Source organism: Gobio gobio (genome assembly GCF_949357685.1).
Source record: "Gobio gobio genome assembly, chromosome: 17".
NCBI lineage: Eukaryota > Metazoa > Chordata > Actinopteri > Cypriniformes > Gobionidae > Gobio > Gobio gobio.
In genome coordinates, this window is record NC_137110.1 from 13,412,432 (window position 1) to 13,437,577 (window position 25,146).

Sequence of the window (25,146 nt, forward strand, 5' to 3'; positions counted from 1 at the left end):
CTTAATAACTGTCCCCGAAGCCCTTTCCTAAAAGATGACACGTCTTTGACGACATCACTAAGAAAACAGGAAATTAAATCACTGTCCCATAAGGCACCTCTCTCTTCATCCCGATGGCCATCTGAAACTCCACCGTCCAATAAATTAAATATTGTAATTAAATTAGCTGATTTTTGATAACTTCAAGTTCTTTAACTTTAAAGGGGTCATAACATGATAAATCAAATTTTGCCATATAAGAGGTCTTTGTATCATTAATACATCCTGCAAGATCCATAACTTAAAACATCATCATTATCAATAAAAAAAAAGCATTTATCTTGCATCCGAGGTGGCCTCTGGAGCAAGACAACGGCTACTTTTAGACCCACTGGTGTTCAGTTGATAAGCAGCGAAGTAGTTGTTTACGATAAGATTGTGATAATAACAAGATTGCGATGACACACAGATGTTGTGCTGCTCCTGGCTGTGGAAAAACATTGTCAAAGAAAAATTGATTCAGTTTATTTTCTAACGATTTTACCAGCGACTGTTTTGAGAACAAGTCACAATATGATACTGGCTTTGCCCAGCTTTTGCTTAAATATCAGGCTGTGCCAACTGTTCTAGAACCAGGAGGACCCCGCAAACTGTAAGTAACTTTTCATTTGTAAACCGGTAATGACAGTTCAATTCATAATGAATAATCCTAGCATTTTAAAGAAAGCTCTCTTTATAATGGCTGAAGCTGTCTATCACGCACCGCAAGTTTATCTGGACACTTGCCAGAACTCCCGTTATAGTGATGTTCTTACTCTACACAATGAATCTCTTACTGTATTTACATCATGTTTGCATTGTTAGCTATGGTGAAAGCATTCGTGAGCGTGCGAAATTGCATTGCAATGATGAGATCCCTGCATTCACGCGATCAACAGACTGCCTGTCATCTGCTCAATGCTCATCACGGAAACCCTCCGTGTGATGGGAAGAGATCTAAATATAATGCTATAACACCTTTTTCCCGATTCGATAATTTCGACAGCTGCAATAGTAAAAATGTAGTAAAAGTATTCGAGAGGGTTCCATGTGTAATACTTATTTCATATGCAAAGATGTCAGCCAATCACAGCAGTGGACATTTACACTGAAGTCTCACAGAAGACACGCCCCTTCAAACAAAGCATTCAAATCATAAGGCTAAAATCAGTGTAGAAATCAGCCATTTATTTCTAAATTCTGACCATTTTTTGATGTAAAAATAATATTAACATAAGTGCACCTCAGGAAATATAAAATAGTTTTAAAAATCCAGTTCATGACGCCTTTATAGTCTCCTTTCATTAACGGATTTAGAGTTACATGGTCGCAGATAGTCGTTTCATGCACATGGCAGAACTGTAGTATAAGTTTATATCGTTCATAAGAACAACATTTTTAGTGCCAATTCACACAAACTTCTGTGATCTAACATATTTTGGTACAGTCAACAGGGCTCTAGACACACTTGTCGCTTTTATTTTTTATATGAATTATAATGACTTTGCCATGGGTGTTCTTAGGAAATATTTCCATGCTCTTTACGTGACACCCTGCAGCCACAAAAGCTGTATGGCAGATCAGCTTTTATTTAATTTATCCTTTTTTATTCAAAATATTCACAAACTTGCTGGCTATGTCATTAACTACCTGACATTCTGATTCTCAAATACATGAAGTGTTTTGTTGTTGAGAAAAATATAATGATCATGTTGATCTATAATACGTGATGGGCGTCGCCATGTTAGTTTGTGCAGTTCAGAGAATCGGATCTGTCAGATTTACAACATGTCAATTTATCCACTTCTCCTGAATTACATGAATGTAAGTGGCCAGAAAAAGTGGGAGAAAAATAGAGTAAACTTTATAGTTACTTACACAATGTGTATCTGATATAAATGTATCACGTTGTTAATGGATTGTTATTGCCGCTTCCATAGACATCACTGTGTATTTTACAAACTATAAATGTATTGTTTTGCTAATACTTGTGTATTTAAAAGAGTCTCTTTCTCATCGCCAGACAAAGCACAAAAGCATTGTGCACTGCACTCATAGTAGGGATGTGACGGTGAGGAAATTTTCCCACCAGTAAATCAATGTATGACAACACCGGTAATACCGGTATAACCAGCGAGGGATTTAAATTGCTCTTTCTAAACCGAAAGTAAAATGCGCACTTTACTTTCGGTTTGTAATTAGCGCCAGTTCGAGGGCGGGTTGCTTGAATTGTGGGTTCATTAGCCTATTATTCTTAATGAAAAACACAACAACAAAACGGTAAGATGACAAACTCACTTAAATAGGCGCTTTTACATTTCGCTTTTAAACCAAATCTTTGGCGATCATCTTATCAGCTCCTCACTCTCGTGATGAAGGAAATCTGACTACTGCTGCTGGTCTGTGCTGTGACTCTTGTTCAGCTCATGCTTTATTAAGCCGATACAGTCAGTTTTTAACTGTAGTGTCTGTTCTCTAACTGAACTACAAGATTTTATCAAAACAACGGTGGGGCGGTGATGTACCCGGCAACACAGACTATCTCAGCAAGCCTCGCACCAATGTGACCATGTGAAATTTTAACTCACAATTATCAAAAAATGGTCACAGTCTAGAGCCCTGGTCTATCAGCATGTCTGGGACTGTAGCTGAATCTTAATGCTACAAAGACAAAAAAAATTATAATGGGATTCATCAGATTGTGTAGTTTTAAGTGGTATTTATGTAGTTAAAAAGGTATTTATCAATAACAATAGTTTATTTATTTTTTTAAAAACATATATATATATTCACTCACTGAATTCCATTCATAGTCATGTCTACTAACATATTCCAATAACAGAAGACTCTCCATTGTCTGGAAATTACCAGATCAAGCTAAATCTTTTAACCCTTTTAAGTCGGCCGTCACGCCGGCGTGATTGGCTTGCTTTTTTTCTTATCAGTGCCAAAGAGACTCAAATAACTGTTGTTTTTTTATCATTCAGGCGTGTTAAACATTATAAATTGTAAATGAATATATTGTTTTATGTGAATGAGTAGGCTCAATGATTCTCACATCAGTGTAAAGCAAAAACTCTAAACAAAAACACCCAAATCAAAGGGCTTGTGAACACATCTATTTTGTGTTTTGAAGCCTTTATTTTAAAACAATTTTTTTTAGTTTTTTCAAAAATGATGCATAAACATTATTCTCTCAAAAATACAAGCATGTACATACATGTTGCTCACATATTATGGTAGCCCAGTTTGTGCTGAATACAGTGTAATTACACTTTTGCCATTAATATGTTTATAAGCAACTGTAAAATGCACAAATGTCAGAGCATGTCAAAACTTCTAAAGGGCCCCAAAACAGCTCAGACTCCTAGGGGTTAAGATTGAACATTGGTCTGTGGAGTCTGCTCTGTATTTTCTATTGCACATGAGGCGTGATCAACTGGCATAGTTCAAATGACTCTGTACGAAATTGGATAGTCCTTCAACCATTCAGATCAACGATCCATCGCTTCTCTATCCGTCATTGTGTTAAACCCACCAATAGCGCGCCATGTGGATAAGCCGGTTTGTGACTGGTCCCCACAAATTTGTAACAGAAGCAGGATAAAAATATGTACAGGTTTCCACCCTGAGCTACCGGACGAAATCAAATCGCCGGCAGATCGGGCTGGGTTTACCCAGCCTAGACTCTCCATATATGCATAGTGAAACATGCACCAGACTCAGCCTTTACCTTCTGAGATTAAATCCTTGAGCAAATGAAGACTGAATATGCCCTCTCACTCCGTCCATATATCAAAAACGGACTAACTTCCCAAGTATTTTCCATTCATTTTGAAATAATAAATTTTTCCCATTCAACTTTATCATTACCCATTAAATAACCCCCAAATGACTTACTGAATTTTTTCATTTTAACGTGGTAAAAATCCTTAATGCAATTAACACAGTATCCATTTTTTCTGTCATCATTGGGCTAGCATTACATTATATGATCACGCTCTTACTCATGCAAATGCTTGTAAACTAGGGCTGCAGCTATTGATTCTTTTTGTAATCGATTAATCTAGCACTTAATCGATCGATTAATCGGATAAAACATTTTTCGTGTGCTTTTAAACAACCAAAACAAATAATGCATAACAAAAATGAAGAGGAAAAGCCATTTAATTTATTAATATGCACAACAGGTTTCATGCTGTAATCTAGCCCTGACATCAAAGTAAATATCTTTTATGTAGATTTCTACACCTGCAGCATTTACCATTAGTCTACTAACAAATAATATCTCATTTCTGGGGCGAGCCTATTTGCTATTGTAACCTAGCAACCTGCGTGTGTGTTTGTGTGTGTGTGTGTGTATGCACGTGCACGCATGCGTGCCGTGCGTGAGGCTTCATTGCAGTTTGGTACAGCAGAAATACATACTATTAGAGTTGGAATTTTTCCAACAAATGCAAAAAGTGCTTTTCTTTGTGATTTTAAAATACTTGAAGGAAACGGTTTACTTTCAACAGTTATTGTCTATGGGGCAGATTTATGTTTGTTTTACATCAGTTAGGCTACAGATAAATGAACACAGTAGGGCTACATTTATTTGAATGCATTAATGAGAGTGATGGTGTGTGAATTACTCATACCATCTCTATTCATTATGAAGCTATAGTTTGAACTTCAAAGGTATTCAAATATATGCCTATAACGGTTGAGTTGAGTTTCTAAGCTACTTTAGTGACTTTACTTTAGTCAAAGGACAGCGTTGACACTGCGTTTCTGCGCTGCTCTCTGCGCGCGATCTTCACGTGAAAAGAGGTCTGCCTTCAGGGCGCGCACGCGCGTTGTCAGAGCTCTCTGTATCACAGAAAAAAGCTGAGCACTGAACAGATACGTTTTCCGTATTGTTGTTTTTGAATAGTGCACAATCGCTTCAATGTTCAAACTGGCAAGGCTTTAAACGCATTTACTTGACAAACTTTATGAGGACAAAAGTGAAAGCGATCTGGCTTCGGGGCTTGCGCGCGCCGTGTGTGTGTGGCAGCTATAAGAACGGCAATCAACTTCCCTGTATAAACTGTGTAAAACATGCAGTTACTATAGTGATTCTGGGCATCTAGAATCTAAACTAAATTCAAAATGTATCACGCGCTATGGTGTGCTTCCTGAACATTGAACAGCGGTCCGTGTGAATCAGATCCCTGCGCGTATAGTGCGCGTCATAGGAATTTAAAGAGGCTTCGAGGCAGAATTTTTGCCTTGAGGAATTTTTGTAATCGAGTTAATCGAGTAACTCGATGAATCGTTTCAGCCCTATTGTAAACCATTCAAGCGTGACAAGACAAAAGAGAATGCGCTGTCTGTGAACGTTCTGTCTATATGGCACACACAACACACAGAGAGACACGTGCCAGTATTGACTTTCTTTCGCGCTTGAACAAACTAGAACACAGAATTATGCCAAAATGGCAGGTTTTTTTAGTATTCTCATAAGAGCAGTCTTAAATTAGTTAAATAATGTCTTAAATGATTTTAAAGATTTGATGAGATGCCAGATCCGCATCCGATTTTTCATGTTATTCAGGTCAATTTTGATCAAGAAAAATGCACTGTGGCTTTAATTCAGGGTAAGCAGCACGGCAAAAATAGACTCGGCGCCGAAACGATTGCGGCACTGCTGCTTCTGCTCCTGCGACAAGCTCCTCAGGAAGATATCGCAAATAATTCAGTGATCGGTCCTTCTTGATCATATAAAAACCATGTTTAAATCCATTTAGCATAATTCCAGATTTCCCCCATAACTGTGCAAAAAGTGTGCGGAACAGACCCACTGACAGCTTCTAAATAAAAAAAGCAGCACTTCCTGAAATAAATGCTTATATTTTGAAAAGGAAGAAACTTTACCTTGCTGATTGGAAGCTCTGAACTAAGTCGTCTAATAATCTGTTGTTCCTCAGGTCTTGTTCTGTTGATGGCTGCAAGGAAAGTTGAACTAAGATTAATGGAAACTGTTTACTGAAGATCTTAACCTAATTGAAATATTACTTATAGGCAAACATAATTTTGACATGATGACACTTACCAAGTTACAAACAGGACACAACAACTTATATGAGAGAAACTTCCGTATGCACAGAGAACAAACTGTTGGAATACCAAAAAGAAAAAATATTTAGTATAATTTAGTATCTTGCTTAGAGAAATTATGTTAATTTAAACGTCAAATAGGTATAAACTGAACTGTAAAAGTGATATACGTACAGTTGTGTGAACACGGTGTCATCATGGTGATGTTGAGAAACTCAAAGCAGATTGGACATCGTAGGAGAGTGTCTATGCTCTGATATACACACAAAAATATACAAGATCTGATGTCAAACCAAACTGCATATCCTGAATGTTACTGGATATATATGGCACAGTTCTGCGTGACATTTTCATGTACAAAAACATACAATGTATGTAATGCATTATGTTAAATTTTAGGGAAGCAGTTGGAAATAAACAAGAACATAAACACATTGGTGTGTTATATCTAGAAAACAACAACTGAAGACATATTGTAAAAACATAAAAGTTAATATTGTTTGTCAGGTGTGTTAGCTCGAGACTGCTGCAGAGCGATTATCTAATACACATATGAGCGGCAAATAACACATTGGTAACTTTAGCGGATTATCTTGTTTTAACAGCAGCATGGCTAAACAAAGTTGAATATATGAACGTACTTTGAGACATGCCAGGTTCGGCGGTAAGTCCACTTCATTTGGCTGAGCCATCTATGCAAATTCCCGTGCTGTTATTAGCTTTAGTAAAATAAGAACTCTAGCTCTCCAGACAGCAACAATAAACTCCCGCGCATCGCTAAACACTTCCTATAATAGCGTCACTTCCGGATGAAACACGTAGCGTCAGTGTGACACGTTTAAAAAAATAAAAAAAACACCTTGGTACACATTAAGTAATTATGGTATTTTGACAAAAACTTTGCATGCAAAAGCCAGATGTCAACGTTATAAAAAATTAAAGTAATAACAACAGACTTAAATTAAAATGCAATATGCTTCAAAATTGAAATATTTTATGTTGTAGATTAGCTTTTTTGTAAATAATTTGTACATTTGTTGAATTTTAGTAAAATTGCCTCAGAGCTACTGTCAAAATTAAGGAAATTAATTGTTAGACCATCGTGTTTGGTCGTGCTGGCCTGATCATCATTTGATTTATTCCATTGTAGAGAATAATTTATGGCTATAGTCCTAATACTCTCCATTTTCTTCCACTCCAGGGGTGATTCAGGTTATATTTTTATTTCTTATGAATATTCCTTTTCTGTGTAAAGCACTTTGAATTACTACTGTGTATGAAATGTGCTATATAAATAAACTTGCCTTGCCTAATATTATGAAATGTTTGAAGGGTCCAAGCAGCCAAATTGTTTTCCTAATATCAATCCTTAATATTAATCCTTATATTGCTTATTAATAATGCTATATTTACTCATTAAAACACTGCACTATTGTACATATTTTGACAGTAAAAGTGAGGCGCCACAGCACACAGTGTCACTAAATCAAATCCGTGATCATAGCCAGGTGTGAGATTGAATGAATAAGTCAGTTCCATAGCCATACATCAAAACACAGTTCCTCTATCTTGTCTCTCTGAATGTCAAGGCTAAGGAAAATAAAAATATATATGTGAATACAATGGGGTATTAAGGTAAATCTGTTGGAGTGCATATTGTACCATACAAAGAGATTCAATGAGAACAGGAATTTGTAGGGTAATAATATTGCAAGAAAAGAGGAATTGAAGCCGAAGCTGCTCAGTTTCATGAAGTAAATAAATACAATTGTGAACAAAAGATAACAGAGTGATTCATGTGTATTTATGTGCATAACAAAAATATCCCCAAATGAAGAGGGATTCATAATATTGCAGTAAAAAAAATTTTTTTTGCTAAACAGTAAAAGCACACACATATGTGACTGATTACCTAGGCTAGACTTGGATAGCCAGCCTCGTCAAACCTAAGTGCTCCAAGCAGAACATACGAGTATGGAAAATTAATACACATTTTGACGCTACCTTGAGGTTCAATTGCACTTTTCAGCTGCTTATTTTACATGAATATACTAAAAACGAGGCTGACTGACAAGTCTAAGTATTCAGGAATATGTTCCAAATTACTTAAACATGAAAGAGATTACTCTCCAATGCATACAGGTGCCTCTCTTTGTGGGATGTATGTGCAGGCAAACGGTAATGGATAGCAAAGTGTGACTGCAGTCTTGCCAAGACACATGAAAACCAAGACAAAATGAAAGCCCATTTTGTCCTCAAGGTGGATATCATTAAATCATAGGGTTCTCAAATCATCTGACCATGTCCACCAGGATACACTTTAGATTTGGATGTTTGACATACGTACATTGATGAGAAGCTGTAAAAACCTGTGAGTGTAAAGAAGGGGCTTTCAGCATTGTATGTCTTGGCAGAGCTACAATTGGACTATAAAATGTGTTAGATGGTTATTCAATATCCACAATGGGCATTTGACTTTCTTTTTGAAGCTTTCTTTCAAGTGCAAGTAGCAGCACATTATGATTCAAAATGTTCTGCTATGACCATAAAAATATTAATAAATGCTGTAACATGATATTACAGTAGTGTTCTAATACAGCGTAGTTGCCATTTGGCTATAAAAAACAAACAAACAAAAATATAGCATCGTTTAAAAAAATGGGATACTGAGAAATGCTTACTTTTTCCCCCAAATTTCCAAATGTATGACACAACTCAGCCTTCAATCAGGCTTTCCTACCAAATTGGACAACCAAGTGGTGACCAAAGACCAGCTTGGAGGAAACAGCAGAGACTGTCCAACAACAATCTTTTCAACACTTCATTTGTTGGCCTCTTTGGGAAAGAGGCTGAAAGAGGGCCAATTTTGAAAAACAGCAAAAGTACTGCAGTGATCTAGAAGACATGTGAAGCATTTGAAAGTGATGAAACTAAATTTGTGTTTTTTGGCCTGAATGCTAAGCACTGTGTTGACCAAGTAACACCTCCCTTATCATCAATGAAGAACGGTTGAGGCAGGATAAGACCTGTACTTTAGGGTTTCTTTTAAGAAACGGGAAAATTTGATGGAGACACAGGGAATATGGATAGAGCTAGATCCAAATCCTTGAAGAGAATCTGTTTCAGTCAGCCAGAAAGATTTATTTTCCAGAAGGCCAATGATCTTAAGCAAAAACGAAATACTATAGGCTAGGCTAAATGTGCAAAGACTTAATACTGTATAATTGCATTGAATGGTATTTGAGAGGGAAATGCATTTATACATTTGTTTTATATAATCAGTTTAATAACATTATTTAACATTTGAACTGAAAAAAAATGCAAGGAATAGAACAGTTTTGCAGCATTTGTTTTCCCACTCAATGGTAAACACAACACCCCGTTGCAGTGCCGCTAATGCACAGATTAGTTCCTAATTATACATACACATGCTTAATCTCCCTCTCTTGCTCTGATTTTTGCATCCAAAACAGTCAGTGAGATGGAACCTTTGGGTACTCTCCTTTTCAGTGTACTCAGTTTAATTTCTATTTCCCTTTCTAAACACAGGGCTTGAACCCTGCCAAAATGTAATCACATTCAAGGGCATAGGCAATTTCAGAGCGGCTAGCAATAGCAAGCTAGCTTCGAAAGCATTAGATCCATAGACAGTATCTGTTCACAACTGATGAAACTGGCCACGTCTGACTTCCATACAACTCTGCCTCATAGAACCCGCTGATGACGTGTGATGTATGCGCGAACAGTGTGCGGAGGTATGGAAATACCAAGGGGGTAATCCAGCACCCGGAAATCGTACCTTCCATAGGGGCAGCCATTGCTAACCAAGCCATCACCTGCTGTTAGCATTCCATTGACTCCCATTCGTTTTGGCGTCATTTTGACAGCGAATAACTTTACATCTGAGGCATTTAAAGACTCCATTTGACCATTGTTTATTTCTAAAGAAACACAACAATATATAAAAGGGTCCATTACCTTGTATCTGACACTATCGCCCGTAGAAGGCGTTTTTGTAAAAAATAGGCTAACGATTGCATCATAACCACGCGACTCACAGTAGAGAAATTACCATATAGACAGGAGGAGAAGCTCGCAGGCAATCTTTTGCTGTCTATGAGGCAATCAGGGGGACGTGAAGGCATAAAGTCCGATAAAGTCAAGGGAGAAGCATGGGGAGAAGCCCATAGAGAGCCAAAAGCAACAGGCCAAAATATTTCAACATGATTCAGATTTCACTTTTCACAACTACTAGAGGACATACAACTGTCAGACTGGTTGCTCATGTCACATCTACGTCGTCAAGCTCAGTCTGAGGCTGCGCAGTACACTCAGCCATCAGGAAGTGAGTGCTTCTAATTGACTTCATTTTTTCCCGTTGAAGTCTATGGGGTCACTGTGTCCATTTCTTTTACTGTCTATGGGAAATACAGGTAGGACGAATGCAAATGATTGGACGAACATTTTAACTACCACAGATGATATATGTATTTTTTTTTAAATTATATTTAGACCACTTCTATCATTTATTACTATCATGATGGGAAGAGAGTTTTGACCAGAATAACAAAAGTGTTTGAAAAACCGTGCCCTACATTTCACTGGTCTTATCAAACCAGACAGGATAATAATTAAAATTCTGTTTGATAATGTCAAGCACACACACAATGACATACAAAACTGAAAAATATTATTTTATCTGATGAATCATTTCCTCTGCTATTAGTCCAATTTTAAGCTCACTATAGAATATAGATAAAACACACATGTTTATCTGAAACTGGTATATTGGATAAAACAATTATTTGTACAATGACAGGAATGCAAGTGCTGATATATTGTTGCATTTGACTGAGGTAACATTACTGTCCATCTCTTACCCTATGGCTCAGGCTCATTAAATATGAAGCCATATAAGACAGAGGATTTTAACTATATCCTTACATATAAACAGGGCTTGACATTAACACCTACCAACCACCAATGGTTGGATTTCAGCAGTGGCATGTAATACAGTCACTCTAGCCACTTTGGCAGGTTGAATTTTATATAATTTAGGCTATACATTTTTCAGTTGTAGTCTTTTAAAAAGGCATCTGAAATCCTTTTTGTCTGAAGTCCAATGTAGTGTTGTTTCGATACATATTGATACTGAAATATCTGAAACGCTTCCAATACTCAATACTCATGCAAAATAGCCAGCTTTTAAAAAATAAAATGTTTACCAGCTGCGCTTTTTCGCTCACTCATCTCTCCGACAGCGAGTTGGCACACAAACCCGCCTCCCCTCACTCACTCACTCATTTCGTTTGCTCCGGATGAATATTGTTGCTGTTACAGGGCTTGATTTTGGAGCATAATGCATATCATTTTACAAATTCCTGCATCAAAAAGTGCGGCCACATAAAGCCATGCACCTCCTACTAAATGGAGTATGTTTTCGCAGCTTATATATTGTGCTTAAAGGTGGCACATGTAGTTTTTCGCCGCTAGAGGTCGCCTATACAAAACAAAGGCGTAGCTTGATGATGCTGAGATTGAGCGCAGAATCTTGGGAGTTGTTGTCTTCCCCTCACAGCCGGTGGAAAAGAATCAGGACGGGACAGAAATCATGTTCATGGGTGAGATTATTAATGTTACTGTAGTATGAAGCAGAGAAGGGCAGAGAGCGGGGGCTGAACGAGGTCGCCGAAGCGATTGCTAATGAGAGACGAGCGCGACACACGGCTGGAGAGCAGGAACTTTTATTATGCCTCAGTAGCCGCTTCCGCTTCTTCTGGTCAAGCGTATATGGGGTAAAGCAGCACTGTTTTATCATATTAGATACATTTGAGTGTGTTGAAAATGATGTTACAACATTGTGTTCGCTCCGTGTCTGCTAGAAGACACTTGTTGCACACTGCACTAAGCAAAATCGATATTAGAATATCATATTAATAAATGCTGGATGGCTTGTGTTGCTAAATGGTATGCAATTCATTTTAAAACATATTGTAAGAGAGAAAAAATGCTGTATTACTGTACAGTAATTTGTTTTCTGTCTATAAATGTCTCCAAAAAGTTTTTCCCTTGTCTAAACATATCATATATTAAAGCATCTCTGGTGTTTCCATGGTTTCTACAAAATAAAACGGAAATCGAGGGTAATGCAGGTATAATGTCATAGGCGGCCCATGGACAAAAACCCGTGTCCTGGTTAAAATTGTTTATTTCTCTGGATTTAAACATTCTTGGAAACATTTGGAATGTACATACACAAGTCAACAAAATATATAACATTGTTCTGGTGTTTTTTTTTTTCTTCATTTTTAATTGGACATATTGTGCCTTTAAACATTCAAATACATGCAAAATAATGACAATGAAAAAATGCAGGTCTTGGTGAGACCTTGGTGGTCTTCGTATTCACGCAAAGTCAGTAATTTATGTGTTATGTGAACATAAACACGTGTGTAACAGTATAATGGATCCGTGCGTCAGGTCTTGACAGTGACAGCAGCCTAATATACCTGCAGCCAAATTTTGAGATGATATTAATAATATCTATATGGCAGTTTTTCTGTGTCGGTCAAAATTTTGGCCAGTGAAAAAGCTGCATGACTAACTTTGGAAATCCACTAGCCACAGTGGCTGATGAGTAAAAAAGTTAATGTCAAGCCCTGTAAATGATTGTCAATTTTGGTTGTGGAGCATCTGGAGGAAAAAAAGGCCTGCCAATCTTGGCATAACCCTGATCTTCAATTAAAGTGAGGAGTTTAAAATTTTTTTTTTTTTTAAACAATTCACTAAAATGATCATTCATATGAAACACAACTTAAAATGTGCTTTTCAGTCATTTTTTGAGCTTTGAAAGACTACGGTCACCATTCGCTTTCAGTATGGAAAAAAAACATCTGTTTTGTGGTCCATGGAGAAAGAAAATCATTTGGGTTTGGAGAAAATTAAGCCAGAATTAAGCTTTTTTTAGTACACACAATAGATATCCGAATCTTTGAATCACACTGATGATTTAATAGCAAAAGTCCCCGTTTTATTTCTTGTCCTCTGATTGTTGAAGAATAATTATGGAGGTCAATTCGCAAACACATGCATATGCTCTCGGGGGACTTGTAAATGTCACAGGCAATCAGTTCTCTCTGACTCAATTCATTTCATTAGTCTGACTGATTAAATACCTGAGGATAAGCCAATGCATCTCCAGTGCTCAATCTCTGCTTTTAGAAAGAGAAGGATTTAAACGGCAAGATAATTCTTTGCTCACTTAGTTTCTGTTTCTGTGGGAGTTTTCATTTGTTTTCCTTGTTTTAGAATAATTAGAAGAGTGAGAAACACTTGGGTTTAGTTAATTAACTGCTGTTGGTCCAGATCTAACAAACAAGAAAACTCACATGGACAGAGACATATGGGCATAAACAAATAGGCATGTGAAATTAGATCACAAAAAAGGTTGTTACCGGCAAAACCAATTATTTGCATACAAAAATACTCTCTCTCTCTCTCTCTCTCTCTCTCTCTCTCTCTCTCTCTCTCTCTCTCTCTCTCTCACACACACACAAACACACAGAGAGAGAGAGAAACACTAAATGTTGAAGGTAACCAGATTCTTTGTCAACCAGACATTCATTGCCTTGAGCTCAGAAGGTGATATTAAACTATTCAGAGCTGTTCCACTCCAAGCAGCAATCGAGTTTGGAACAGGATGTCGTTCAATTACTAAACACACCGTCACACAGCAATCTTGTCAGTGTGGCTCCTATAGCTTGGTTTCGATCAAACAGGCAGCCAGATATTCTATTACAGCAAAGCACCGCCTACTAGAATGAAAAATTACTTAAACGCAGATATGCAAAACATATTTGGCTGAATAGACTGATAGTCTAAAATGCATTATTATAAGTTTTATTCCATTAATGGAAAGTATACCAAGTATAGCATAATGTGTATGTGACAGCAAATCTCAGGTGATAAATTACAGCAGAACAGTGATAAGGATTTTGCTACATAAAGCAATAGAGACACATAATATTGAATTCATAATGCTTTTTATCATACTATATAAACAAATGGTTCTTAAAATGCTTTGCGTCAGGACAGATTTTACATTGGAGTGGTGACTCATGTTTGTCCTTGCTGGATGTGACCCCGTATTTAATGTAGTCTGAGTCATACTTTCTTTTATCTTCCATAGTTTTGTTCAAAGCTTTTTGAGAATGAGGGTATGTCAAGTAACATGCCATGTTATTGTTACCATCTGTCCAATTTGGCTAGCTGAGTTGGCGTCAGAATGATGCTTAATTGAACACACAACCTTGACAGCAACAACAAAAGGTGTGAGAAGCGTTTTTACTTCCTTTTAAAAGTTGATAAACATGTTACCATAACTATGATTATTTGCAGTGTTTGTTAGTGTACCATTGTTTGGGTCATGACCCATCAGTTGAGAACCACTAAACAACCAAAAATAAGTTATCATTTTTCTCAACTTTCCCCTCCAGAACTACTATTAAAATATAAACATCTCCCTGAAACTGTTCAGAATTTAAATGTGAGGATGTGAGGAGACTATATAAGAGCAGATCTCAGACAGCCTGTCAGATCTGAGAAACATAAGAAATGTGATCTCTTGCTGAGACCTGCTTTTAGGCGCTCCATACAGAAATGCAGCTGCTAAACAGAACTACACAGCAAATTACAGACAACAGAAATAACACAACCAAATCATAAAAATCAAAGCACTTTCTGCAAAGAAATACAAGCTGATTATTTCCAAATATGGAGACCGATAAAATAAACACATTTGTAATGGTGCATTTAAAAAATAGGTTTTCATGGAACTCATTTAATTGATTATTTCAAATATGTCTTGGCTGAACTTAAAAATGTCACGTCGCTTACCTGCGGCTCCAGATTAGTCACAGGAATTTATGACCAAAGATGGTAGATTTCAATTCGTGCATTTTCAAGTCCTGCTGCTCAACTGCATTGAGATGAATGGCAAAACAGATTGCTTTCTCTTTTTCTTTCATATAGACTTGCTGGAATGACATGAAAAAGGGGTCAACATCACATCACTATTCATGACAACAAAATGAAAAAAAGCAATGTAAAACTTTCTTTAGGTTAAAGACACTTGTAAAAAAAAATCATAAGTGTTTGTGGAAGATGGTTTGGCCTTTATAGTTCTGTAGCTCTTCTCTTCATGCAAACAGAACACAAAGTCATCTCTGGCTTCTGCACGACTTCTTAACCTCTAAGACAAAGACTTTTAAGTATGCAATTGGATGTTAAGTGAGCAATTAGACTATTGCTTAACCTTACCCCCACATTTATTTCACTAACTAATTGTAGAATAATAGAGTCATTAATCCGGTAAGAACTCATTAGTATTCTTAGAAAGCAGTAAAGGTTGTCAGAGATGTATTTGTATTGTAAGGCAGACAATAATAACCCAGAATTCCCCTGTATTTTCTTCCATTACACACAAAAAATTGGTTCTTTTGCGGTTCTTCAGTGGTTCTTTGGGATGGTTGAGGTGCTATATAGCGGCGCTAGCATATAAAGAACCTGTTAAGCCCAGTGTGGTTCTTCAGTGGTTCTTTGGGGTGGTTAAGGTGCTAAATAGCACCACTGCCATACAAAGAACCTGTTAAGCCCCAGTGGCTATAGTTCTTTAAAGGTTCTCTAAATACCCCTTTTCCACCAGCATGAACCGGGTGCTAGTTCAGTGCTGGTTCGGAGTTGGTTCAACTGACGAGCCTTCTAAGAACCGGTTTGCCTTTCCACATGCTAGAGCCACCAGGTCTTACTGTATACTGTCACTGTATACGTCTCATCTTTCTCAGCAATGCTAGCGAGGCAGCGGGAAACACAAACACACCAGGCTTGTTTGGGATGCATCGGCGCTGCGCAGACCAATCAGAGTATGACATCAAAGTACCGCAAGAGAGATCCAAAAGCATAAGGAGTCGTATGCTCTCGTTGTACTTTGATGTCATATGGCGATCGGTCTGCACCGTGCCAATGCATCTCGAACAAGCCTTCCATCAACAATGGCGAACGTTGCGTTACTATTGATGCACGTGGCTTTACGATCTGTATCAAAACATAGTAGAATCCAATGCATTCATGCAGTTCGCCGTAATTTGTATAGACAGAGATTACAATCGAGCAGCTATTAGCTCCATTAGCTGCTATTTCAAAAATGGCGGTCATTGACGGTTTGTGTTTGTCTTGTTGGTCACGGTAATCCCGCCCCCAGCCCCCCGACGCAGGCGGATCTTACTTCTAGACCAGCAATGTTTTGGTGCTACTTAAGAACCGCTTTTCCTGGTTCAGAGCTGGTGCTTTGGGTGTCGAAAGAATTGAAACTAGACTCTGGCTCCGAACCAGCACTCAAACTCCCTTTGTGGAAAATGGGTATTACTCTCTCTTAGTATCTAAGTTTAGTTGGGGAAATGGTTAAAACAACATTAAAATAAAGAAGATAATGTGGTTCTCAACCTTTTTGCCACGAAAAAGAAAAAAGCATACAAGTGAATTAAAGCAGATTTTGCCATTGCTGTAAATTCCCATTCGTAGCAAACATTCAGTGGTGGCCAAAATTAGATCAACAGAAGAAAGCCCATCAACGTCTCTTCTTCCTCAGACGACTGAAGAAATTTGGTATGAGCCCAAAAACTCTCAAACAATTTTACAGCACTGTGGAGAGCATCCTTACTGGTTGTATCATCGCCTGGTATGGAAACTGCAACGCTCTCAACCGCAAAGCCCTGCAGAGAGTGGTTCGGAAGGCTCAGCACATCGTTGGAGGTGAGCTTCCCTCCCTCCAGGATATCTACACCCAGCGATGTGTGAGGAAAGCACAGAAGATCATTAGAGACAGCCGCCCGAGCCATGATCTGCTTTCTGCTGGCAGACGCTACCGCAGTATTAGGACCCGTAACAGTAGACTACGAGACAGCTTTTTCTCGCATGCCATTAGACTGCTGAACTGTAGCAAATAATACATCATAGCACACTTCACTTACCCTCGCACTGCACTTTATTAAATGTGTTATTTTTGCATATTGTTAATTGTTCGTACTGCCATCTTGCACCTAAGCATTGCACTGCCAGTACACTTTTTGTATATGATGTGTGACACTAAAAGAGAATTGTATTGAGAATTATTAAAATACCTGACAGATGTGAAAATACTGAAAAACTAAATTTGCCTTCAAAACATGATTTCATAATGTTCATGAAACATGCAGATGGTTGCTCTGACCATCAAATATCAGATGAAGTGAGTCATACTATTTTTATCCACTTTTAACTTTAATATTTGGTATGTCCACCTTTTGCAGCAATTACAACAGTACATCTCTCTGGCATAGTGTCAATATATTTCCTCTGAGAACTTCAACACTAATGTTATCCCATGCCTTCTGCAACTGAAGCCCAAGGCTTTCCTTTGAATTTTCCAACTCACCCCAAATGTGTTAAATGGGGGTGAGGGCCGAACTTTGAGGGGGCCAGTTCATCATTTTCAATGTTCCAGCAGATTCCTTCCGTCGCAGGTAGTTCCGGCAATAGTTAGAAGAATGTTTAGTTAGAAGTAACATATCTAAAATCTAAGGAGGAGAATGGGGTGGTGGTGGGATGCAAAAAGACAGTTTGGATACTGAGAGCTCTCTAACAAATTCATTAAGCTTATTTGGCTTGCTATCTACTGATGAGGGGCTCGATGAAGCAGTTTCAACTCGAGCTCTGATATACCCCCATAGTGACTAAATGATTATGTAGGGCAAGGTACCTATTAGATAAAGGTGGAGTTTGGGGAGGTGGTGGGATGCTGTAACATCTGAGACTGATGAGAGGTAAGCAGCTGTTTATATACTCTGGCTGTTGGCTGTTGATTGGAAGATTAGATGGGCTCGCTCCTTAAATTACGTTTGGAACTTCACTTAAGGAAGGAAGGAATTGGAGGATGAGAGAAAGATAAGACATGGTGATTGGCTGTATAGTCTTTGAATGAATACCTCTTATGGTTCTACATATAGCAACACTCGAATAAGGTTCTGAATAGCCCCTATAAAGATATATCACTTAAGGTGGTTCCCCTATGAGTTCAAGCCAATGAACAACTTGTAGTGCAATTTAGCACCATTTTTATTTAGAGTGTACTTCTGGTGTTAAAAAAGAAAAAGTCCTATGAAAAATTAAGACTATAACAGTTTTGTATATTTGTACCGCAAACGCAATTCAAGTTCGAGACTGAATCCAGAACGAAAAGCGAGTGCCAAAGCACAGACAATGATACGAACGTCAAATTACATTACATGAAATTACTGTATTTGAATATCAAAGCAATTGTATGACACAAGTCCTTGTCTGTTTGATGTCACAATAGATAGTTCAAACATTTTACATGGGGACAAATTTCAGTGGCATTTATTTGAAGGACAAAGGGCAACAGGAAATGACCAGCTCTGCACTCATATGCTACCTGTCAGTTCATTATGGTTAAATGAAGATTTTTGTGGCTCACTTGTAAAATTCTTAAATGTCAGGCGAATGAGCACATAATGTAGTGTTTGTCTGTAATCTTGCTTTTTAATGTCCCCTACAGAGAGATCAGCTTAATATGACAAACCATTAGGTGAGTCATCCAATTGCATTACCAACTGTTCCAGGTTTTCTTCACTGATTGAAGGCTATATAGCAGGGTTAAATGCAAACACACTCTTTTACACTTGCGTGCTTGCATTCACTCTCTTGACCATTTCATCCACTACGACAACAAACTCCATGTTTTGTAACTAAGGTAAGGTACATGTTAACGTGCAACATTTCACGTCAAAGACAACGCTATCTCACAACCAATTCGTACATATTTAACGAGGTGGCTAATTTGTACGACCTCACTCGTGTGAATTTGTAAGTTTTGTCTAAACCCCAGTGACGGTAGCCACCTCGTAAAATATGTCCGAATTGCCGTGAGATCGGGTTGTCAAAGATGCAGAGAAAAAAGTGACAAGGATGATATCTATTAAATATCCCAAACATGTTTTGTTTTTCTCATTCAGCCTCACAGTGTGCTCTTCTATGCATTTTCATTAGCTGCAACAGTGTGTAATTTGAATCCCTGGAGCCGCTTACAATTTGCAATAGCTAAGATCCAATGTCCTCTAGTGCTTATTTGTAAACATGGGCAGCATCACTAATGCGGCTGGCAAAAATTCTTGGCCTGCAACATTTTAGGGCTGCACAGAAAATATAAAATTGCTTTTAAGGCAAGACACCCGGTGAATAGAAAAAAAAATAGATATCACCATACTTAGTTTATTGATTGAATTAAGTATTGCAAAAAATGTACATATATTATATGTTTTCTGAAATGTTATGTTTAAATATGCAAATTAGGCATTATTTCATTAAATTAAAGCCAGGTTTGGAATGTCTGCCTTTACATGTGCATGAACTTTAATGACATCCCCTTCTTAATCCATAGGGTTTAATTGAGTTGTCCCACCCTTTGCAGCGATAACAGCTTCAGCTCTTCTGGGAAGGCTTTCCACAAGGTTTAGGCGTGTGTTTACGGGAATTTTTGACCATTCTTCTAGAAGCGCATTTGTGAGGTCAGGCACTGATGTTGGACGAGAAGGCCTGGCTCGCAGTCTCCGCTCTAATTCATCCCAAAGGGACTCAGGACTCTGTGCAGGCCAGTCAAGTTCCTCCACACCAAACTCACTCCTCCATGTCTTTATGGATCTTGCTTTGTGCACTGGTGCGCAGTCATGTTGGAAAAGGAAAGGGCCATTCCCAAACTGTTCCTACAATGTTGGGAGCATAAAATTGTCCAAAATGTCTTGGTTTGCTGAAGCATTAAGCATTTCTTTCACTGGAACTACACTGTAAAAAATGTTTAGGCCTCTCCGATTCAACATTTTCTGGTGACCGATCACATCAAATTTTTCAATTGGCCAAATTGAATTTCTGTGAATTGAATTTTATCCATTGTGGCAACAGTCTGTTAACATGGGCTCAATTACAAATAATATTTGAGCCAATGGAAAAATGTAATAAACCAACAATGTAAAAAATGTCAAGCCTCTCCAATTTAAAATGTTCTAGTGACAGGTCACATCAAAATTTTTTAGTTGGCCAAATTTAATTTCTGTGAATTGATGCAATTTAATATTTAATTGGTTGGTCCAATTAAATATTTTAAATTGTAGTAACAATTGTTTATTTCTCACTGTCCCAAAAGACAAAAATGACTAAAAACATAACTATATTAAGCAAAATGAACACAGACAACAGGTTTGACATTTTATCACATTACTTAATTGACAAGTCAATTCCAACAGTATATTTGGTGAAAATACATTATTTTCAATAAAGAAAAACTCTGAATATTCAAGAAGTGCATAACAGGATGTCTTAATGTGGTGAAGAAAACGCAGCACTGCATAGGCTAAAAACTTGCAAATAAAAATAAAAACTAACATTAATGACAAAGTTCCCCTGCATCACATCTGGCAAGTGATTTGTATACACCTGTGGCCATGGAAGTGATTGGAACACCTGAATCCAATGATTTGGGGTGTCCCAATGTACTTTTGGCAATATAATGTGCATATGAACAAACCCCTCTGTAAAAAACTCCAGAATATAGGAATAAAACAAAATTTTGGTTTGTAGTGTAAGTGCTGCTGAAGTGAAGATTTCTGATTGAGAAAAAAAACTTTGTTTTTCCTTCTTCACAAAGAAGGAATAAAGTCAACAAGAAATTATGCGTGCAGCCAATTTTTTTTCATAATGCTTTATAATACTTCATAAGTCTTACTTATAAGTGAAATTAAGTATGTAACAAGAAAAACTATGTTGAAAAAGCATTTTATCTATCAGAATTGATGGGATCACAGAAGGTGGTTTAGCTGGAGGGGAAGAGTTGGAAAATAAGAGGTATTGGTGACATCAAGGGAAACTTACTACATGTGAAGAAATTTAAAATGGGCCAATTCTTATTAGATGTTGACTGATGCTGACAACATTTGTAAAAGAGGAATATTTTAGCATTAAGTAACTCAGACATACATTCATACAAATCATACATACATTCCTTCATATGATTTGTGTTAACTGATCCTCATATTCAGTCCGAAAAAAAGGGGGAAACCCTTCCTTCTGAAGATTAACTGTCGTAAACTTTTTCCAAAGCCCGATTCCTGTTTATTGCAGTGCATCGCTCTCTGACACCTCTCATCTCCTTTAGCCAGAGCCTAGCATTTAGGAACAGATTACTGCTGGATTATGGGTATGGTCCAAAGTGCTCTCTCTGCTCCCGGAGCACGTCCCTGTAGCCTCTGATGCCCACTCAGAGAGAGCAGAGAGCCTTTGCTCAGACAGTTATTCTACGACTGACTGTGCTCTCCCTTCGAGAGAAATTTACAGAATTAAAGGCTTGCTGTCTCCAGACTTCACCAGCATAAAGACAAACTGTTTTTGACAAGTAAACTTGATGGCCCCTTCAGAAATGGAGGCAGTTTTGCAGACAGGGGGAATTGGTATCACCTGCTATGAAACTTTACTCACAGTATAGGTGCACAGTTCTGGAAGGGTGCAAAGTACAGACATGGTGGTTTTTTTATGGTTTAAAATACACTGCAATTAAACCCCTCAGCAGGAGCACTCATAATGCTGCCAAGACGAGTAATGTGCTAATTTACCTTTCAGGTTTACATTGACATTTACCAGAGTTCAGGGGTGTAAAAAGGACAGAAAAATCATTAGGTACTGTGTTATAAATGTATTTAGACAGCCCCCCCCCATGTAAGGGTCCAACCTACTTTAAATAAAATAAATCTATAACTTCTGTAGACACTCGTTATATATTTTATTGGGCATTTGAGTATAGCTGTTTATGGACTAAAACTGTTCCCTCTCATTCATTTAATATATAGTGCCCTCCACTAATATTGGCCCTCCACTAATATTGGCCCTCCACTAATATTGGGGGTGAAAACGTATTGAATTTGAAGATCAAGGTAAATTGTACTCAGTTTGTCTTATGGGAAACATGCAAGTATCTTCTGTTGCTTCTGAAGGGCAGTACTAAATGAAAAATATATATACATTTAAACAATATAAGAAACATCTTCATCCTGCTCAAAAGTTTTCACCCCCAGCTTAATGCATCGTTTTTCCTTCTGGAGCATCAGTGAATGTTTCAACCTTTTTTACTAGTTGTGTTTGAGTCCCTCAACTGTCCTCAGTGTGAAAAGATTGATCTCAAAATCATACAGTCCCTGCTGCTGAGGGTTCAAATATGAAATAGATGCTGGAAAACTAAAGAATGTGCAGGACCTGGAGGATTATTCTGAAGAACATTGGTCAGTTTAACTGCTCAAGACAAACAAGAGACTCATGAACAACCATCACAAAACAAAAAACCAGCTGCAGATCATAATGACACACAGTATTGAGAATTAATGGTTCACAAACTTTTGAACGGGGTTATTTGAATAAATTCAGCCATTTTTTTTTGTCTTGTGGACTACATTTTTATGTAAAATATCTTATTCAGGACAGTACGAAATAAAAAATAACATGCATTTTGTATGATCTCTTTTATTTAGTTAAAATTATTCACATTTTCACAGATTCTGCAAGTGGTTCACATACTTTTTCTTGCCACTGCATCGTGTCACAATATATCGCAATACAAAAATGCAAAAATATGTATCATGGGTAGTGATAATCTCTATTGTGTATAGTTCACCCAAAATGAGAATTTAAGTTTACAGAGTTTTAGTGTCAGTATTACATTAAACTACTATGTATAATGTTGAATATTATGTATAATAATGCAATGGGGGAATATTTGTGGGTCCTGATAACATGATTAATTAACATGATCATGAGACCAAAGATATGTATTATACCATCATGAAGCTTTGTTGGCTTTAAGTTGTGATGGCCTGCAAAATATGTACTTTTTAAATTAAATTAAGGTCTAAAGAGAATTATGTGGCTATATAAATATTTTCTTCTTGGAAAATCAACTGAGTAAGATCAAGTATTCAGTTAAAAAATATATTTCAGTATTTAATGATGCTGTAACTACTGCTGTTTTTGGCACACATTTTCTTACCAAAGTGACTGGTGCAAGCTTACCACGGTTTAGCTTCAAGTATGGACAAAAAAGTTATTTTTTTAGTTTCGAAAATCTGTCCACTGTCTGAAATCAAACCAGCACTCAACGTATTTGATCATCATTGATATAAGCCCTGCCTGGAATCCCCTACCTTTATCTGGTGTGTGATCTGTCTCTTGCTTTGGGCTCTGTAATGAGGTGCTGTATCGATCTGTTGAGTGCACGTGGAATACAGCGCAGTGAGCCATCTGCCAAACTGCACTCATTCAGACTGATTGCACCAGCATTAGCACAATGCACAAGTAAACATATAGGAGCCGTTACCATGGTAGCAGTATTGTGACAGCATCACAACTTCCTTCGGGTCCTTATAAGGATTTGAATTAGGAATGCTGAAATGACAGGCAGATGTGTTGGTGAGAACTAATGAAATTACAGAATTATAATTAATACTTTATACGATGAATTAGAACATTTAAGGTAACATTTCACCCAAAAATAAAAATTCTGTCATCATTTACAGATATTTATTAGCCTAGAAATCTAGACGCACCCTAGCGGAAGAAAATTAATTTTGCCGCGAGTGTAGTCTAGCAATTCTCGATAGACCTGAGAGCTGGAAAAACCAAACTCTGGTCAGGCCAATCACAGCGTGTGTAGAGTCGGTAGGCGGGCTTAACATAATGACGACACGTCACGGCAGAGTTGCGGAGGTTCTGTGTGCTACTCGTAAACAAAGAAGCTGACGAACAGCGGTCTTTTGAATCGGCTTGGACCGCGACTCTGGAAGACTTGGAGTTAGGCTTGCTACGATAGTCGGTGTTGCCGGTGTTACCGGTGTCCAGACTCCACACCGGTTACATCACTTGCCCACCGTGGCACCGCCCACCGTCTTTTTGATTTTTTTTTATAGTAATAAAATAATTTAGTTCAGTTAGAGAACAGACAATACAAATAAAAACTGAACGTGTCAGCTTAATAAAGCAGGATCCATAAAGCAGGATCCGACCGTGAGTCTCGGCAGAGGCAGGAGTCATTCATCAGATTTAAGAGTGAGGAGCTGACTGAGATGATCGCGGAAGATTTGGTTTCAAAGCGAAACGTAAAAGCGCGTATTTAAGGCAGTTTGTCATTTGTTTTGTTGTTGTGTTTTTCATTAAAAATAATAGGCTAATGAACCCACAATTCAAGCAACCCGCAGCCGAATTGGCGCTAATTAAAAACCGAAAGTAAAATGTGCACGGCCGCACAGAGCGCGCATTGTTTACTTTCGCCTGGCTCCGCAGTGCGAGCCTCCGCGTTACGCTGCTGCGCGGATTTATTTTTGCCGCGCGCACCCTCGCGCTCGTGCGGGCGCGTCGAGTATAAACGAGGCTTTACGGACGAACTAACAGTGTGCATTCATGGCGTGCATCTCAATCATAGACTGATCAATGCTTGATCAGTGCCCTGACTACTGAACTAGGGAACTGATTGAGACGCGCCCATGGCCTCACAGAGCGCGCATTTACAGACGAGCTGTCATTCACGGTGTGTGCGCACTGGCGCGTTTTCAGTTCAGAGCGGTCGTGTGCATGTTACTTTCGGTTAGATAGAATTAGTGATTTAAAAGCCTCCGCCGGTGATACCGGTATTACCGGTGTTGTCACACATCAATTAACCGGTGGGAAAATTTCCTCACCGTCACATCCCTACTTGGAGTTAAGCTTTTCTTTGAGAAAAGAACAAAGAACGGCACTGAAGTCATTCTTAAGAAAATATGTCGGAGTTTTGCCTACCGGATACGGCGAAAGTCTATCAACTAACGTTAGCTCGGCTTCACCTTCTTCTTTGCTCTGGTAGGTTGTGGCGCTCATGGCGCTATCCAATTGCGTGCAGAGGGAATTTGAAAGACAACCGTTCATCCC

General features: G+C 38.0%; 1 protein-coding gene across 3 annotated transcripts in view; it reads right to left on the reverse strand.

Moving 5' to 3' along the window:
• rad18 (RAD18 E3 ubiquitin protein ligase) overlaps window positions 1–6,900 on the reverse strand; it is a 60,048-nt gene extending 53,148 nt beyond the window's left edge. For 2 of the 3 annotated variants that reach the window (XM_079840468.1, XM_079840466.1), the window contains exons 1-4: window positions 6,741–6,894; window positions 6,274–6,352; window positions 6,095–6,156; window positions 5,917–5,987 (exon numbers count right to left, since the gene is read on the reverse strand). In XM_079840468.1, the coding sequence (XP_079696594.1) occupies window positions 5,917–5,987; window positions 6,095–6,156; window positions 6,274–6,352; window positions 6,741–6,791 (263 nt within the window). In that variant the 5' untranslated portion in view covers window positions 6,792–6,894. Of the gene's footprint in view, window positions 1–5,916; window positions 5,988–6,094; window positions 6,157–6,273; window positions 6,353–6,740 lie in introns of all 3 variants that reach the window. The other variant, XM_079840467.1, reaches the window with a different exon arrangement.
• Between the last annotated feature and the right edge of the window lie 18,246 nt (window positions 6,901–25,146).